The 19,601-nt window shown below is 42.5% G+C and overlaps 1 protein-coding gene across 2 annotated transcripts; it reads right to left on the reverse strand.

Annotated features, from left to right (window-relative positions):
* Positions 1 to 232: 232 nt before the first annotated feature.
* KLF5 (Kruppel like factor 5) lies at positions 233 to 19,237 on the reverse strand. 2 transcript variants are annotated; one of them, XM_027882968.1, is made up of 4 exons: positions 19,164 to 19,237; positions 15,474 to 16,344; positions 14,278 to 14,337; positions 233 to 2,221 (listed from the first exon to the last, which is right to left on the reverse strand). In XM_027882968.1, exons 2-4 carry the CDS (start codon positions 16,330 to 16,332, stop codon positions 2,043 to 2,045), a joined length of 1,098 nt encoding a protein of 365 aa, XP_027738769.1. In that variant the 5' UTR covers positions 16,333 to 16,344; positions 19,164 to 19,237; the 3' UTR covers positions 233 to 2,042. The 2 variants fall into 2 exon arrangements, with proteins under 2 accessions (XP_027738769.1, XP_027738768.1); XM_027882967.1 differs by lacking the exon at positions 19,164 to 19,237 and adding an exon at positions 18,251 to 18,530.
* Positions 19,238 to 19,601: the final 364 nt, after the last annotated feature.

Here is a 19,601-nt window from a genome sequence, read left to right on the forward strand (position 1 = left end):
TACACTTCCTTTGAAGTTCAGATGGCAAAAAAGCACCATCCTTTATCCCTTCGCATTTACTATTTCCATCACAGCAGGAGGTAGAAGTGCCAGGTACTTTCCAAAGAGGCAGCCCCTCCTATGTAGAACAGACACTCTGCTTAATATTGCCACGATTTCCAGCTCCCACTGCAAAAACACAGAACTTTCATTGTCGGGAGCTAGAGAGAGCACACGCACGCACACACACACACATTAGGCACTTTGTTTTATTTTGCAAAAAAAAAAAAAAGTCTTTATATATAAACCATTTCATTCTCTCTCAAAACATTCTACAACTATACAGCTGTTTGCTCCATCATTTGCATAGGAAATACCACAATACAAAAATAAGGTAGGGGGGAGGCAAAAGAAGCAAAACAGCAACCAATTTATGCATGTGTTTCCACGTATAAACATTTGAAGCCTTACAAAATTATTTACATCATTTGTCAACTATTTACATTAAGAGCAACATTTCTAACTATAACAAACAAAACTATAATTTATCAAGTATACGTAAAATTGTCTTAAAAAAAAAAAAAGTCTATCATATACCACAAATAAATAAGGACAAATAACAGTTTTAACAAAGCTAGGTTTTCCTGCAAGACCCTTTTTTGGTATTTTGATTGTCTCTTCTAGGCTTTGGTTGACAGCTTAATATTACGGCTTGTGAAGTTCAGACACTTACTACATTTGTTTGGTTTTCTCCTGTTGTCTGGCCAAATCCTACCTGGTCTAACCTCATCTTTGGCCCTTCATCTACTATTTGAAGGCTGAGCACGGTGGATCAAAGTCACTGTTGGCAAAAAAGGGCATCATTTCTTTGACTTTAGTGGAGTTTCAGCTACTGTTGTCAGCAGTAAATTTTCCCCTGCGTGTGTCGATCTGAACAGTGGATTAACTAAACTGCACTGTAATTTTAAACAAAACTACTGTATCCTTTACCTCCTAGTAAATTACATGCAATATCCACATCAAACTAGATCATACTGGTGCTGAACCAGCTTAACATGTCTGTGTATGGAAACTGCATCCTAAATCCTTCTTTTTAAAGTGATACTAAGTTTAGCTTATAGTAAGAGGTTTAACATCCTGTGTTCATTTTAACTATCCCCGTTATTTCAGCTTCCAACATTGACTTTACAGTTCATTCTGCTTGTTTTGCCCTTTTAAGCAATTTGAAAACAAAATCCTGCTTTGAATATTCAGTGCACACCATTGAGTTTAACAGGTATAAAAGATCTGAAAGGCTTAGCTCAGTTCTCTTAAGAAAAATGAAGCTAAGTTGGTTCTGTTTTGAGAGGTATATAAGTAATTTTTTTTTCATAAATGTGCCGTGTTATCAAATGTAAAACAACTGCTTTTTTCAGATGTTTCTTAGAAAACTTTTGTAATAAACCTAAAAAAGCTGATCTGCATATTTACAAAATCTTTGTCATAGCAAACATGCAACACACAGAACAAAGTGTTTTGTTCTATGGCTGTTTATGACTTTTTCTATGTATTTTATATCCACAGAATGGCTTAACATTAAAAAAAAAAAAAAAAACAAACGAAAAACAAAAAACCAACAAAACACATGTACTTAGTATGTCCAGTAAAAACCTGACAGATTACAGTTTATGGCTTTTCCACTGTGTGCATTCATCTGCATCCTCTCATTAATTTGTTTACCAAACACTGTCTCCATAATGACAGTGCTTTGGTCAAAACACCGCAAGAGGAAAAAATATGTATAAAGCTGCAATGTGTTGAGATATAATACTTGTAAAGAGATGAACCTGCTGACTAAAGCCATATACATTATGAAAGCAAACAAATGACCAAACGCTCTGGTATTGTGATACAGTGTCTTCCCTTTTTCCGCATAAATATACAAAATATACATTTCCAGTTTCTTTTGAGATTTCTTTTAAATGGGTAACCCATACTCAAAAATTAAACTAATTTCAGTTGTGTGTTGAGAGTCAATAGGAAATTGCATAGATACAAAACAGCCTCAACGACAAGTCCAGCTTTTAGTTCTGATGCCTCTTCATGTGGAGAGCCAGGTGATCGGAGCGGGAGAAGCTGCGATTGCAGACGGCACACTGGAAGGGCTTTGCCCCCGTGTGCTTCCTGTAGTGGCGCGTTAGTTCATCCGAGCGAGCGAATCTCCAGTCGCAGCCTTCCCATGTGCACTTGTATGGTTTCTCACCTGAAAGAGAGCACAGAGAAGCGAAACTGTCAGCCATCACTCTTTAGCAAAGAAAACCCGATGCGAGATCCCGCTGAACGGTGCTGCTCTTCTGTTTGAAGAAATAAATGACAAACAAGGAGCTGATGCTTCCTAGTTATTTGCAGCTCTATTCATCAGGCCCCAAGCAAGCAGCCCCTTTGTTTTTTCCAGCAAATTTTGTTCTTGAAAGTGTCATTTTATACCTCAATAAAATGTAAGAAACTTTCAAACACGCAAATTAGAGACAGCTATGGTATGGAAATGCAGAGTTAAGAAGACTGCACGAGACCGAAATACATTCATTTACACTCACTCCAGTATGAGGGGGAGTAGGAAAAAAAAGTGGTCTCACGTGATAATCTAGCCAAGTTTGTAACTTATGCTTGCACCTTTGAAAAATTATTAAGTAAGTTAATAAGTTATATTAAGTAAGTTATACAGAGCTTTTTTAAGAGGTCTGAAATGGGAAGGAAGACTTCTATGAAGATTCTTTGTAGTGCGCAGATCTGTTCAAGAGCTTCTGATGTGTGAAGAAAGGGGCACAATGTGTTACAAACACAATGAGGATAGTATTTTCTAAAATGTCACAAGCAATAAAAACTTATAGTATCCCGCTTAGGGCTAGCTATGTATAGGAAAAGGCACCTACAAGTTCAAAGCACCCATTTTCAGAATGAAATGTCTACAATAAGGTGCTTAAATAGCCATATTTTAGAGGTGGAAAGTGCTTGCTGTTTCTAGCAGTCTGTACCGATGTAGGGGGAACATGGCACCTCTGAAAACTCACTGTGTTACAGAAGCTCTGAATGCAACTTCAAAATATCCACCTAGTCTTGAATACACTGGCCCAAGCACCTCAAATGTTTGCATTCATCCATTTTATAACTATAAACACAGTATTTTAAGCATGCCTACAATTTACAGGTGTTTGCTGAAATGGAAGAAATATAAAGTCACAAAGCCATGATGACTTCTGTGGCAGCAGCTTCATTTGGAGCAGAAATACACCCAAGCCATGCATTCCAAAAAAGCCTTTCTAACCTCTTCTACCTCTCCATTGGTCTCAGACCTTTACCCTCACAGTCTCAATCCTATTGCACTGTTGAGTGCCTCCTGCTTTTCTGTTTTTTACCATCATACAAGCATGTGGATAAAAGAGAGAAGCCAGTATCCTGCAATCTAACTGTTTACTCTGCATAAGCTATGCAGGTAACACCATCTGAGAAACTCTAAAACATTACTTCAAAGGCACTTATTTATCATGGAGATGAAATTATGAAAATATTTCTGTCTGGGAGTTTCTACTGCTTCTTCTGACTAACCTGCAACGTTTTATCTACTACTGAGGGCAAAACGAGTCCTTTGCTCACAAGGGGGATGTGGCTTCATGTTAGCAGCATCACAACCAGAACCAGACCTCTACAAGAAAAAGTAACCACCCAACCACCTCTTTGCAAAAACAGCAACTAGGATTTATTGAAATTACGGTGGAAATTTAACATTCCTTAAGAAAAACAGGAGCCTGGCATCACCTCTCACAGAATTTGTAATTATTTGGTGGATCGCAAAGCAGAACACAAATCATCACAGATTTCTGTCATAGCTGATTTACTCTGAGTAAATTCTGATGCTGATTGAAGACTGAATGGTCTATCACATAGAATTTTTGCTCTGTGCAACACATACTTTACGCTAAAATACAGACTTCATTCAATCCCAGTTTGTAAAGTTTTTCTAACACCAGAGAAGCCAGATAACACCTTTGGTCTTCACAGCAGAATGACAGGAAAGGTCCCTATTCAGCGAGGGATCTTTTGCACTATATACACTGATGTATTTTAACTGCTTTTTTAAAGGAGTCTTTTACAGACTCTTTTGTTGATCAATAAGCACAGCACCAGGGAGATCTTCTGAGAACACTTTGTGTTAAAACACACATGCATACACAGAGGTTACACAAAAGCATTACTCCTGCATTTGAAGCACCTTAACTTAAAGCCAGTGTATTTCTTTCTTTTTCTCAATCCTTTCTCTTTTCTCCCTATTAGCTTTAAACTCTTCTTTAAAAGTCTTCACTTAAAACTGCCAACCTTATACTTGATGCTGAACTCCCAGTCTTGTGACCCTGCCCCCCTTCACTGCCCGGGGAGAGCATATACATAGTTAGGCCTCTATCTACTCCGAATGTTTGCTCTTACATTTTGCAGAATTACACAAGGAATGACAGAAAAGGTAAAGAGGGCAGGGAAATAGCACTAGTTAACGAAAGCCTAGGAATATCCGGACCAGACTGGAATGGGGAGCCAGAGATTAAAATCTCTTTACAAGCCTGGCACCAAGGAGATATGAAGTACGAGCAACTTTCACAAAGTGTCGGACTACACTGCACTGAAAAAGCAGCCTCAAAGTTGTCCTGTGTAGATGGTACCTGACCCTGTCAGAGTACAAACAGAAAAAGAAGCTGCCCTCCGTTAAAACTTTTCCTCACATGCGAGCAGTGCCAGCAGTGATACGAAGGCTCCCGGCACGCAAACTGGCAGCAGTCGGGGCAGCAGTGAACCCTGTACCTCGCTGGGTGCCACAGCGTCCAAGCCAATGTCGAGCCCAGCGACCAGAGACCCCATCAAACTCCAGGGCACTCAACTTCGTAGAGACACTATCTCGACACTTACTGCACTGTTCCGGTCACTTCAGTGCTAGCCACAGCTAGAACCCTCCCGCACTGCTCAGGGGAAAAGCTACAAGCGGAATAGCACCGCTCCTCCCTGCCGGCAGACTGCTGCAGACCTGATCTAAACCAAGGACTGCTCCGGGGATGGATGAGCAGAGGGGAACAAGCTGCTGCCTTACACAGATTGTTTTAACAGTGTTACTTTTATAAACTGGAAATTAAGGCCAGAATGCTGCTTTTAACCCCTGCTTTGGCCAATAGTGAGAACTGGAAAATGTATTTTTAGTGCCAGTGTAGAGGCCCAGATTATTTTGAATAAATCCTAGGGGTAAAATACTGAATATCTATGTTTGTAATGCTAGTTTCCGCTGGAAAGTTCTATTTAAGAACTGAATCAATTTCAAATGTTTTCCTTTCGGGCAAGGAGGAAGCAAGGGTAAGAAAAAGTAGGTGGAGATTATTTTCACTCCTTAAGAGCAAGCAGAAGAACAACTAGCTAGTAGTATTTTCTCTCTCTCAACCTATACACATGCTTTTTGTCATTTAGCAGAAATAAGAACTTGGTTTAAGTTCCTGAAAGCGAGGGATAAAGTTCCTCACATTACGTATTTTCTGAAGTGATCCCACTTCTTTGCTATGCTGACTTCAAAGCTCTGAGAAATCTGGGTTGAAGATTTATTTTTTAAAAAAGCAGGTATATACAACAAGGGACACTGAATCCTTTATCCGCTATTTTTGTTGGCTACGTAGTAATGTAAGATTTGTTTACTTTAATGATTGTGCGAAATACAGTAGCTGTAAAGTTTTAGAAATATTTGGTTTTCCTCCAGCAATTTAGGGCTTCTATAGGGTGTTAAACCAAGAATGCCACTGGTCATCAAATATGAAGGCAGTACACGGCTCGGTTACTGGAACACGATCGTGGTATCAAACAGAAATTTCACTGTAAAAGCAAGAAAACAGCTAACTCCTCCACTTCAGGGGAGCTTCCACGGGATTTGTTAGAATGTCAACACTGTTCAACTAAAACACCATGAAGGAAGCTGGTACCGATTTCCAGCCAAATAGCACACTCCAACCCTTTCTTCCCTAGCCAGAAATATTATACGCAGCACTTCTGGGAAACAGAACTGCTTTCCTTTAAATTATGCTTCAACAGGATAGGGATTTCATAAGTTTAATTGGATTTCTGCATAACCTCCATCCAGTATCACTGATTTAAAATATTTTGCTAGGCTTATACATCACAAAATATATTTTTAAGTTCTCGAGCTCTTAATATGTATCCACTCTCCAGTTTAAAAAAAAATACATTTGTGGAGCATGAGAAAGAGACTTGTACTTGAGCACAGCAATTTTAAGCTCTAATGTTTAGTTTGGAAGCTCTTTTACAGAAAGCACCTACCAAGAGATAAGGGAGCTTAACCTGAAAGGAGACTATTCTCCTTGCAATGTGCCCGTTACAAAAAATTATTTACAATGCTATGAAATCGCAAGGATGTCAAAAAGATGTTTAGATATCTACATGTACCATGCTAACCTAACCAGCCACTTCAGTAGATAAAATTTCCTCGGGTAGATCCCCAAGGTTTGGGTTTCTTATCAATACCACAAGAGAGTGGTCTGGACCAGTAAACACATTTGTGTTGCATCTTCTCCCTTTAATTTATCTTCTCGTGATTTAGCCATGTCAAAATGCACCAACTGCTTTCCGAACATTAATTCCAGTCGCTGGCAGTGACACTGATGGCCATGCTCATTTGGGTAAGGCACAGTGCCACCAGTGCGGGGGTGACAGTCATTTTGAAGACACTCTCTATCTTCAACATGCACCCTCTGTTCAAGAACATGTTTCTGTTTAAAATTCTGTTTGGAAAAAACAAGTCACTTCCCTTATCGATGAATTTCCCCATTAAGAAGAGTTTTATGACTTTATTTCTGCAATTCACTGCTAGGATGGGTTTCTTTAAATACAAAAGCTTTAAACAGCAAGGGCTGGATTTTCAAACATAAAGTTAGGTAACTCTGTTGGTATGCAGAAATCCAAATACAGGTATTGCACCAGCCAATGCCTGCAACTTCACTTGTTTGCTATCAGAAATTTTTGTCAGAACAGCGAGTTTGGAGCTTCCTTGACAAGTAAAAAGTAGCATGCTTTTCAAAGACTCCAAAAAGACAACACCTGATTACATCCTGTAAGAAAGTATAGAGACACCACCCTCTGCCAGTCTTTCCATTTTAATATCAGTTGTGTTTATTATGGAACTATTTCTAGTAGCAAGTGTCCGGCCTTAAAAAATTTTCAACTACGTGTGATAAAAAAGGCAAAGCAGAAGTTTCCGCACCATAACTGCACCAATTAGGTACATAACCTTTATCATGTTCAGTTTCAAACCAGATTATTAAAAATCTTTATGCTGTCTCAAAGCTTTCCAGTGAATTTGTTTTCAAATTTTTCACATGTGAACATCAGTCATCTTAATTCCCTGACATGCTATAGCCTTAAATTTTTAGAAAAAAATTAAGAACAAATTAAATGGTTTTTTTTTCTGTTTCAGTTCGTTTGAAATAGTGTTTCTCTAGCTCACAGCACCACAGTTTTAAACTCTAAGTTTCTTCCAAGCTGATTGGACTGCAAAGTAGTTACTCGGGTGTATGTCTGCACTCATTCACATGTGTTTTGCTCCCAACATTTAGTTAAAATCAGACCTTCCTTCTGCCATTGAGTAAGTGCTGCAGTCGTCGTTAAAAACAGCTTCTGGGTTTGTACTTGGGTTGTGGGGGTTTTTTTTGAGAAAGAACAGAAAGTTGAAGTTTCAAAATAAATAATCTCTCAGCTGTTTAAAAGTTCTTTAGTGCGCTAAAATTCTCAGTTGTCCAAGAATCCTGGAAGCACACAAGGCACGTCCAGCTTATTTTGTGAGTGACAAAACAAATTCGGTTCTAGAAGTATCCATCCCATCAATGATATGAATTAGCAGCATATGCTGCACATTTTAAAACGTGATAAAGCCTAGTATAGTAATGGCTGGAGTGTGACCATTAGGTACAACTTCACAATGAAACAGCATTTTGAGGAATTTTGTAACAGAGAGCTATTGAGCCCTCGAAGTCCAATCACGGAATTTGTACTTGATAAATTCACGGACTTGATAAATCAAGAATGAACAGGAATAAAAGTTAACTGACTGGTAAGCAAAGAGGACAGTGAAAAGAACTGTACACCATCTACTTTCTGACCAGAGAGGAGTTACCTTCTCAGAGCTCCCACCACTGCTAGAAGCACATTTATTTTGCTCAGTGTTGTCTTATGCATTTCAGGGATTACTGGGGAATCTTGACTGGCCTGTGCAATGGTTTATTTTCTTTCTGGTATAACATTCTGTCTTAACAGAGGTGGTCTTTTTCAAAGAGATATGCAAACAAAGAGGAAAGGAATTTTTTTAAAGTAGGTTTGTAAGAAATCCGTGCCATCTGGGGTACATGGCTGTGTCTACACGTCCTATGCTGAAGAACACATTTCCTAACCTATGCCTGTGGTACAAGAACAGCTCTTTAGCTCTCTTACCAGTAACACTGGCTTTTGTACAGTCAGATAAGAGGTGCTCCTAAAATGGAATTTATTAAACATGTACTGTAGACTTCCAGATTTCCATCTACTGTATGCACATAGACACAGAAAAAAAAAAAATTAAAAATTAAAGCAAAACATAAAAGCTATTTTAACTCAAAGCGAAGCACTGTACACTTGCCAAAATCAAAGGTTTTAATATGTCCTTAATCAGAGTTGTTAGAGATCACTGAATATAAATAATGCAGCTTGACAGGACAGGAATGCTGCTACCAAGATACTCAGACTAAACTAGGACATTACTCAAATGTTTCTAATCTTTCACCAATGGGAGGTGCAGGTCATCTAACAAACAACAAGCAACACACTACTCTGGCTGGAACCAGGAGTCAATCATCCCAGTCAAGCTCAGCAATTAATTACAATAAGGAATGTCTGATCAAATAATGGAAAGTTTTAATCACTGGCAATTGCTGTGAATCTTGGGACTATATTAGCGTATGGAGGGCGGTCTCAAAATGAACTATATTTAAAGTCAGTCTCTTAGGTCAACAGTTTCCTTATCAGGAATCAAATATCCTGGAACTGAAGTTTAATCCTCTCAGGGAGCAATTGACAGAAACAACAGTTTTTTTAAGCTTTCATGCTTAGAGGGACTTTCTAAGCTTTTAATCAAAAAGAAAATATTAGGCTTTTCTTTTCAGTATCTAAAATCTGAATACCCCTCACCTGATACCCTAGAATTTAATTCCTTATTCATAAAAATTGTATGCTGATGTGAATGATCAGTAATATTTAATTAAAATATAGGTTTAGGTTGCTAAGATTTCACCTTCTTTTGAGCAACACATTCTAACACTTCTCATTTAGCTTACGACTACGGATAAAGAACCAGATCAATTAATCCCAAGGTCTGCAATTGTTCACAAAGTGTTTGGGAAAAAAAAAAAAAAAAAAAAAAAAAAAAAAAGCACTATTTTCCCTTAAATTGTGGTTTGCACAGGAAAATAATGTACTTCCATTTCTCACACAGGCAACTAATGGATTTAGAAGAATTCATAAATAAAAGATACTAACATACTCTTCGGCATTGTCTAGCAACACTGCACTTTAATGCACTTTGTCAACAGTTTTATTAACTCTCTTCCACTTTTCCTTATGGTCTCTATCAATGACGGCATTTACTGTCAGCTTCTTAAAGTATAGTCTCTGCAACTGACTCATCTAACAGGTCAAAGAAGCAGGGTCTGCACAGAAATATTACTTAAAGCTGTTTTCATGATCCAAAGATTTTTCCAGGATGAGGTTTGCTACATGCATAGACGGCTGCAATCATGAGCAATGCAGAGTCTTTTGGGGCCTCCATTTCAAATTTGTGCACCCTGAGTGAAACCCCTCACCAGAGTCTCAGGATGATTTGAGTTGATACATGTTTTCTCAAGGTGCTTTTCTTCCAGCAGGAGTCAAACTACTACCTGTTTTCCCTTCTCAACAATAGGCATCCTGAATTCCTGGGCAATTCTATATGGCACCACCTTTAACAAGTGTCCCTATAGAGCACCAAGCCCTAGGGACTGCTCAAGTCTACTGCACACAACTGGTTCTACTTCTGATGTACCATCAGTCTAATTTTGGATCTATCAAGGCAGAGATCTAAAATAAAATAAAACGTTTAACACCTTGAGGAACTGCAAAAGTCAGCAGCTGTTCCATGCCTATATAAACATTTGAAATAACTAGGGACAGTGGAAGTATTTTGAGTGCATCTCATTTAGAGAAATGCCATTTCTCTTGAGTTATCTCGGCTTCCACTTCCCATCACTAAATCCAAACCAGATCTATAGATAGAGATGAAATAGTTCTGCAGTTAATGCTAGAAACTATTAATGGCAAGCCCATCATGTGACCAGAGAACATGCCTGTACAAAGACTCTGTATACAGAAAACCAATATGCAGCTGGAAAATGTCCTCAATGTGCGTGCCTTGATGTGTTCAAAACAATGACAGATTTTCCTCTTAAAAACATACACAATTCTGAAGTGTGCAGCTGTTCACAGAAATAATAATTAAAAAAAACCCTGGAGCCAGCAATTCTGCAGTGTTACAGGTAGGGTATTCCTGGTACCCACGTATCAAACACTTAATTTCCACAATCCAATCTTTATCATATAAAGAAATCTAAAAGGATAACTTATAGGGCCACTGTTGATGAATGATCACTTAATATATATATATATTTATATACTCAGATGCCAGAAAAGGAACTGAATGAAGTTTATCTGCTATACACAAGTAACTGCTTTTCATTGATATTTGGCACATTTTTGAAGTTGGACATACAGCTGTTATGTCAAAGGTTTAAGATGGTTTTACTGCTGAAAAGCCTGTGATAAAGGCACAACTCCCTCACACATTTTATACCATAGTTGCACAATGCCGGGCATGAAAAGAAACTTGTTCCCTGACAAACAGGTAAAGTTATTTTGAAAGGAAGTGTTTTAAGGTATTACAATGTACCAGACACCTCCATGGAAATGGACAAAGAGCGTTACACATCTTTTCAACATTTGAATCTTTGCTCATATTCTGATTTGAGGTTATGAGTTTATGAACTAAAATCTACTTCGTCATTTACAAATGTTAAAGCATTACTTAGAGACAGAAAAATGTGTGCCTGCCTCCGCAACCAGTACAAATACATTACCCCAGCTTAGCTCTTAATGGGAATACTGGATTCCTAATCAACAACAAGAGTCCAGAGTAATTACATTAAATCAGCATAACTATATTAGCTTATACCACCTGACTTGGTCTAAGGTAAACACCTTGGGAACACTTAAGAAGAAAAGTGTATGGGATTTTCCTCTTGCCCATTTCCTATAGTTTTATTTAAATGTACCTCATAAAGTCTGACAGTGTGTTCATATCTCAACTAAAAAAGAAAAGACTACAGCCTACATTCCACCTATCAAAAATAACATTTCCCTTAGCTTTGTTCTCAAAGAACATCCACTAAACCCAGGGAAAGCCTTTCAGAAGGGAAAGGCTGCTAAATAAATACCATGAAAAGGCTGAGATTTTCCAATACAAAAGGAAAACCATAAGGTCTGTCTTGACTTTTAATGGCAGACAACCTTTGCTGCAGGCTCTTTTATTTTAAGATGACAGATTGCTGAGAAGGGCGGGGACTGATTGGGATGAGAAAGAGACTGCAGCCAATTTTAAAAGGTATTGTTAAGAAACTAAGAATAAAGAGAGAACAACTTCAGTGGTCCATGATTACTAAAGAACGGGTTTAGCCAGATAAACAGGTCTGCTATCCCTGAAGGGATTTGAAAGAATATCACACACAACTTTATTAAAATGGATTACGTGACATTTGCTTTAGACTTTGAAGGTAAAAGCTTCACAGAAGTCCTTTAAAAAAATTTAAATTAAAAAAAAAAATTTTAAAACAAATCAAAACTTACTAGTGCTGTATGAATTCACAGTTCAGGGGAATGGGATACACAGAGGCGCACGCCCTAATTTAGCCCTCGGCTTTGAGTCCATTGGAGATCAATAGTGAGATTCCCTTGCACTCCTGGGGGAGCTGAGCAACGTCTCAGGTTTCTCTGAGTTTGCACCCCTTTAGTTTAACATTCATTAATCGATTTAATGTTAAGTCCAATATCTGGCTCTTAATAGACACTTCAACCATATGTTAAGGCAGAGATCAGAATCAGTGCTGAAAATCTTCAATTATGAAGTGAATATTCAAGAGAGTTAAACTAATCCAAACTCTGAAATATTGCAGGTAACAGGATCCGGACTTACATTCTTGCATGTAATGCATGCTTTAGACAGTTTATCCCTTCATTCACCTCCCCAGAAGACCCTTTGTATTACAGACCTGCTTAAATTCACTAGATTTTTATCTACAACAACATTCTTGTTTCCATGAATACACTGGTTCCTTTGACCTTTGCACATTTATCCACATTTCTAGGTAAAAAAGTGAAGGCAACAATAAACATTAGTGACCCTAAGCAATAGATGTTGGCAACGTGGGATGTATTTCTACGCATTCAAGTACTAACTTTGCAAACCCTAATGTCATTACTACTCAAGGTACAAAAAAGATATAAATTGATTTAAAAAAGAAAAAGCGTTCATTTCAAATGCTGACTATGTAGTGCTAATTTTTAGACTAAAAAAAGCTTTGCTTTTATTTCTCTTTCTAGCTATTATATAATAGTAAATGAGATATTTAAAACTGGTATTTAGTTCCTGGTGCGTAAGTGGAAATTGCACGCTCTTAAATTTACAGATAATTTACTGAAGGGGGTTTCTACTCTCTGAGACTCCTCAGATTTACATCCTCATGAAAATATTCCTTTCTTACTAAACTTACTGCTAATGAGTGATTATATATAAAAAGTATTTTTAACAGCGTTTGCTTTTAGCCTGTTACTAATGCAAAGCAATAATCTTTGTACAGTTGCTTTCGATTTTTCACTGTGACTGCAACACAGGTAACTTTCGTTTATCAAAACAAAATTTCCTTAGTAACATTTAGCCTGGAGATACTCAATTTCTTTACGATAATCTAACGATCCATTCTAAATAGCTGCCGAACAGAAAGCCTTGTTTCCATAGAGATAGTGAAACATTCTGTTAGATCCCAGCTCATGACAAGTTTTGTTTTGACTTTTGGTTTAAACTTACTCCTTAGTAGAATGGCACAGCCATCGCGCTGACAGCCTGCTTCAATAACAAAGTTGCTTTAACTGTGATTCGTGTTTTGCTCTGATTCCAGCTCCACACAAAAAAAACCAGGCTCATACTCGGTTTTAAAAACACGAGCTGCAGCCTTCTCATTTGATTTGATACTTTTCAGTGATTTGGCATGAGCAGTTCTGTCCTAAGATCCTGCCAAAGAACTGTACTAATTTCCGACCTGCTGGTGTTGAGTTCTTCTCCCTGTTTCCCTCTTTCCTTCTCCCTGCCTCAGCAGGTGAATGCTTAGGAAGAGCACCCAGGGCAATTCCACCTCCCAACCACTGTCATCTGCACGCAGGGCTCCTGCACCTACGCACAAGCAACACCATCCCAGCTCCGCTCCACGCGGGCCTGAGAACAGGGACTGCCTCTGTACCTGCGGGTGGAGTTTGATCAAGGTACAAAAACCAAGTGTGACTCACTGACACTTTTAACTGTCTCCATTTTAATGTCATTCACTGACCAAAAAAATAAAAAAATAAAATATTGATGTTGTTGCTTTTTTTAAGTAAGCATGTATAACCACTTGTCTTTCAAAAAAGTAATAAAACACACTTAATGCCAAGGACAGAGTAAATGGACATATCTTGGGAGTTTTCACGATGTTCCTGAAAAATTCTAAGATTAAAGAATTATAAAAGATCAAGAGAGAAACCCAAACCAGAAAATTCCATCTAGCTACATAAATCTTTAAAAGAACACGTTTACTATGCTTAATTCATTATTCAAGGGGCAAAAAGCCTATTTTTTAACACGTTAATGGCATTTTAGATTGAAAAGGCACGTTTCCATCTGCTTTTTTCTCAGCTATTTTGAGTTCTGTATTATAAGAGGTTTAACAAAACTGCATTAGTAAAAGCAATTTTTCTTCTCATTGACCAATCCCTAAATATTTCTTAAGTGAACTGCCAGTTTGTACCCATAGCACTCTAGAGAAAATAGGGAGGAGATGGCAGACCAAACATGCTTACTTTCTCAGAAAATGTGTCAGCCATGAACGAACAAGAGACAGTGAGAGAGTGAGTACATACCTGTGTGAGTTCTCAGGTGTGCTTTTAAGTGAGAAGACTTTGTATAAACTTTTGTGCAGCCTAAAACAAAACAAATAAGGAGAGAGGCTTCAGCAGGTAGAAGAAGAACACTACACATTACATTTAAACCTTCCTCACTGAGTGCTGGGGTACTATCTGGACACATTTAAGTTTGCTACCTTCTGGCATCGTCTTCTGTCATTTAGAAGTAAAATTTTACATAGGAAGTTCCTAGGGATATATTGCTTTACATAGAAAAAACACGTATGTTTCTGGCAGATTTACTGCTTTGTAATGTAGTACAGACCAAGAGCTGCTACAATCTTATGTACAGTAACACCTGCTACATAAGTTAACAACTCAGCAGGGGGCTTCATCTTTTAAAAAGTTCGGAGAGGACTTGATCAAGCCAGGCTCGGTGTCACTGCCACCCGGGGCTCAGCATAACTCTTCCACCAAGCACTTACCACGCTGCAAACCGAATGGGTGCTACGCCACCCAGAGTTATGTTGCTCAAGGGGGAGAGCAACCAGGAGCAGCAATTTCTCTCTGCACTACAATGGGTGTGAACACCTTGTATCTGGGATCACGTACTACATGGAGGCACAGTTTATAGTCAGGTCCCTCTTCCCCTTCAGTGTAGGAGAGGGAGAGGCTGAAGACAATCCACCTGAGGGTAATTTTCAGAGATGGTTTTAATGGATTTATGAGGGCAGCTGAATCTCCTGTTCATAGCAGGGAAGATACGCCCATGGCCTCGGTTATTGGGAGCTGAAGTGATTCTTTCAGTGCCAGAAGATTCAAACTGAGCTGTACTGTGTTGGACAAACTAAGCCTCTGCTCCACCACAGATAATGGAAGAGTGAGCGCAGGAGCTGCATAGTCACAACAACTTACATTAGCAAAGGCCATCATTTTTTTATTTTCTATAGAGTAAAAATTTTGTAACATGGTAAAATGAGCTCAGTTGTTTAAGAGAACGACAAATGAACTGAAGAAAACAGTGTGCGTTATTTAAAGAATGTGAAAATGTCTCACTCAAAACAACAAAGAAGAGAAATTCTACTTTGACAAGAAACTGTTTGATTCTCCCTAGGTGTAAACTACAGCGAAAGAAAAACCACCTATACCTCATCCATAATTATTCACACTTTTATTATTGTAAGGGCTGGGATTTTCTGGCATAGATTGCTTACCGGGATAGTCACAGTAGTGGATACGTCTTTTCTCCAAATCTGGGTTACTTCTCCTGTTGTATCTGACCGGTTGGATATTTTGAGGGGTTATGGGCAGAGTCGATGGTAAGTTCGGATTGTGAATCGCCAACTTAGAAGCTATAGTTGCAGCGTACGATGGAGGGGGGGTTAAATTCTGCAGCATCTCTGCTTGTCTGTCTGGGCTTCCAGGTTCTGAGCTTGGGGGTGAAGGAGGGAAGTAAGTGGCCTGCTGCTGCAGAAACTGGTTTGGCATGGTGTAGCTACAGGGGGGGATGCCCTGGAACTGTTTCATTGCAGTCTGTGGAACAGCCGAGGAGAGTGTGTTAAGGCCCGCCATGGCTGATGGCATGGAGACACTGTTTAGGGAGTCCATCACGGCTGCCTGAGAAGTAGTGTTGGGCATATCTAAATCCGGTGAGCTCAAAAGCTGATACAGCTGGCCTTGCTGGGGTGTGACAGAAAGATGAACATCTGGAGTAGGAAGCTCCTGCTTGATGAAAATGTTATTCACATCAGGAGTCTGGTGGGAGCTGAAGATGCTGGTAAATTCGGGGAGGGCCTGAGTGGGAGTAGGGGCAGGGGCAGTAGTTTCATTCTGGTGACTGAAGATGGTGACCGGCTCTGTCTTGATGTGGGTTACACAGGGTCGCTGAGATTTGTACAGGCCAGTTCTCAGATGGCTAATGTCGGGGAGGAAGACGTTCATGTTGATGCTGTAAGGCAACCCTTCGCTGTCAGTGAAAAACTGGTCTACAACCGAGGCACTGTCTCTTCTGTATTTCTTATGTTCGGGGATGACGGGAACAGGCGGGAGCTGAGGTGCCAGGTATTTCTCCATTTCACATCTTGTCTACAAAGAAAAAACAGACCATAATCCAGATGATTTGTTACCAACCAAGAAAGATGATGGCATGCAAGTCATGTGAGGCTTTGCAAATAAAAGGCAATACTGTTCAGCCAGCCGCAAGACACCTACAGAGGAAGTTATGAATGCTCACACTAATGAAAACCTGCCTTTTATAATCGCATGCTGATCAGCATCATCAAGGACAAGGAGATAAAGTCATAGAGTAAGTCATTCACACATTAAGACTGAGCTGATGTTTCAGCATACACAAACTTTTCATCTTTTATGCCTACAAGATAGCGCGAGGCACAGAAGTGACAGGCGCGCTGTGCCTAATCTGCAGATCTCCTGCTATGGAATTCCCTGCTCGAGCAGGGTGACTGCCTGACTGCCTATCTGTTTCACCCGCTTGTCTTTGAAATGCTAACTCTAAAAGCCACATCCTCAGCTGGCTATTTGAATGCTAATACTTCAAAAAACGCTTATATATATACATATATATATATATATATATTTTCTATATTCCACACTTCCAGGATTTTTCATCCTTAAAAGAACAGTATTTGATTAGAAATACAACACCAAAGTGTAAAATTATTAATCATACTGAGTAACAAGAAGATGGGTTGACTGCACCAGAGTACTCTGTGTGTAAAGTGTCTCCAGGACTACACTTAAACCAGTAATAATCTATGCAGTGTATAATTGGCTAATAGCATGATAAACATGTCCCGATCCATGCCTCAGTCCTCGGAGAGCTCTTTAATTACTGGAAAATCATTCTCTTAGCGCAGTGGTGCGAGGGAATCCGTGGGCGGCTGGAGCCCTATACATTACTGGTGTACAGTCATCGGCAAAACATTTATCACGCACTCTCCAATGGGCAAATGCTACATTCCCCCCTGCCCTGTCAAGAGAGCGCTCATACCAGACCCGTTTAGCACCCCGCAAGAGAAAGCAGCTGACAAACAGCAACTCCGCCCGAAAGTGGATTTTAGGACCTTTCTTCAAAGACCCCCAGTAAACACCACAAACAAACGGAGCCGCCTTCCCGACCCTTTGATCTGGATCTGCCCCGACATGCCAGACTACTTTTTCTAGCTCTTGTTTACGAGCCGAGGGTAGCGCGCTTTGAAGCCTTGAGTTATTTACTCGTTGAGGAAGACACCACCGAAACGCAGCGCCCCAGAGGCCGCTGCGACACCGGGGGCTCCTGCCGGCCCAGAGGGCGCGGGTGTCCCACATGGGCGCGGGGAGCCGCCCCTGGAACGGGCACCGTCCACGGGCTGGAGCCGGGCTGCGGTTGGCGCCTTCCCGCTTTTAGCTCCTCCAGCTGTTTGCCTGTGGATCCGCTCCCAAACAGCCTCTTGGGACAGACAGAAAATCCCGGGAAGTCCCCCCCTTACCCGGTGTGTCGTGTGCTCTCGCCCCCTCCACCCCCCCTTTCCGAACATGACTCCGTGCGTGGGCGAGGAGGACAGGCGGCCGCTCTAATTCTGCCGCCGGGCAAGTGCGAAGGCAGCAGCTGTAGCTTTCAACACACCCGCGGGGGCAGCCCCGCTCCCCCCGACCGCCCCGGGACGGCCCGCGGAGCCCGCGCCCCGCCTCAGCCCCGGCCGCCGCGCACAGCTCCGCCGGCGGCAACGCGGCAGCGCTCCCGCTCCGCACGGGCGGCGAGGCCGCTGCCCCGCACACGCACGCACATACACACGCACATACACACACCCCGCCGCTGCCGCCGCAGCCCCGCACCTCAGTGTCCGCCGCCTCGCCCGCGGCCCGGCCCCACCCAGTCCCGCCCGCCCCCTCCGCAGCGGTCGCTCCCGCCCGGACGAGGCGCGATGACCGGTGGGCTGTGCGGGGACCCAGCGCCCACCGGCGGGGCTGGGAAGGGGTGCCCGCAGCCTACCTGCACCATCTCCTCCGCCGGCAGGGTCGCGCCGCCGCCCCCGCCGCCCGCTGGGTGCTGCTGCGGCTGCTGGGGCGGTGGCGGCTGCTGCTTCAGGTCCTCCCCGGGGAAGATCGCTGCCTCCCGGGCGCCCAGCACGGGCTTGAGCTGCGCGAACACCGGCTCCTCGGGCTGCTGCACGGGCCCCAGGCGGGCGCTCATGGTTAGCACCCTGGTGGCCATGAGGCTGGCGGCGGGCGCGGCGCGGACGCTCTGCCCGCCCCGGCACAGGGCGAGTGACCCGCGGGCGGCTCCGGGAGGGCGGGCGGGCGGCGGCTGCTCGTGCGCTCAGTGCTCAGGAGCCCCAGCCCAGAGCGCATCCACTCCGCTGTCGTCAGTGCCTCCGCCTGTACCTGGCCGCGGGTATCTACCCGGTGACACACGCCCGCCTCTATTTCACCCTACTCCACCCCCGGCCCCCCCTACACCCCACCCAGACCGGCGAAGGGGGCCGGCCCCGCCGTCCGCCCTGCCTACGGGGAGCGCGGGCAGCTCCTCCCCGCCGCCCGGCCCGGTCCAGCCCGGCCCGATCCGGCCCTGCCCCGCAGCGGCGGCACCGGCGAGCGCGGCAGCGGAGGCGCCGGCGCAGAGCGGTCCTGGTCCCGGTCCCGGTCCCGGTCCCGGTCCCTGTCCCGACCCTGACCCAGGCCCCGAGCCGACCCCAGCGGTATCGCCCGGGCAGCAGCCAGGGAGCGGTGCCTGGCGCACGGTGCTCGGGCAGGGGCGGCGGGCGCGGTGCTCGCCGCGGAGTAGGAGCGGGTGTTCGGCAAGTGCGGCTGTCCGCCGAGGCCCCTCTCGTGCTTTCACTGTTATTTATAGTCTTGTAAAGAAGCGCTGCTAATGTGGGCACTTTAAAACAACCGTCTTGTCCTACCTTTCATCTTCAAAAGGGCTTTAAAGGCAGTCATTCAGATTTATTATTTTTTGTCCCGAAGGCAACTCGTACTCGAAACCTGCTGCTAATAAATTTCAGCGCTGCAATGTACATCCCCCCTACGAGGTGCAAATGCTGTTTTTCAGCGTATTACAGAAATAGCGCAGATGAGAAGGAAGACAGGTAAAGAGGTAGCGACGATTGTCTCGTTTCTGCTCCCCCCCCCCTTCCCCCTTGGATGAGGCAAGTTTCTATTTACTTGTTTTGAGGTGTGGTTTCGACGCAAAGCATATTTCCTCGTAGACACAGGACGGTGAGCTAAGCTCCCGCATGGTTCGCTGAAGGAAGAGAAAGAGGAGCGTCGCTGTCCTTTCGTCCAACACCGGCGGGCTCACGTCGTATGGGGAAAGTACAGCATGTAGTGGACCCCTGGAAAAA

Source organism: Empidonax traillii, unplaced genomic scaffold (assembly GCF_003031625.1).
Source record: "Empidonax traillii isolate 1590-97213 ecotype Southwest subspecies unplaced genomic scaffold, ASM303162v1 scaffold115:size2055165, whole genome shotgun sequence".
NCBI lineage: Eukaryota > Metazoa > Chordata > Aves > Passeriformes > Tyrannidae > Empidonax > Empidonax traillii.

What these genes read in the sequence shown, in the direction of transcription:
- KLF5 (XM_027882967.1), bottom strand. Translation starts at nt 18,472, where the DNA reads ATGGCCACCAGGGTGCTAACCATGAGCGCCCGCCTGGGGCCCGTGCAG. An exon ending in CCACTACTGTGACTATCCCG is followed by an intron (nt 14,338 to 15,473) that starts GTAAGCAATCTA and finishes GTTTTGTTTTAG; the next exon opens with GCTGCACAAAAGTTTATACA. An exon ending in ACACCTGAGAACTCACACAG is followed by an intron (nt 2,222 to 14,277) that starts GTATGTACTCAC and finishes GCTCTCTTTCAG; the next exon opens with GTGAGAAACCATACAAGTGC.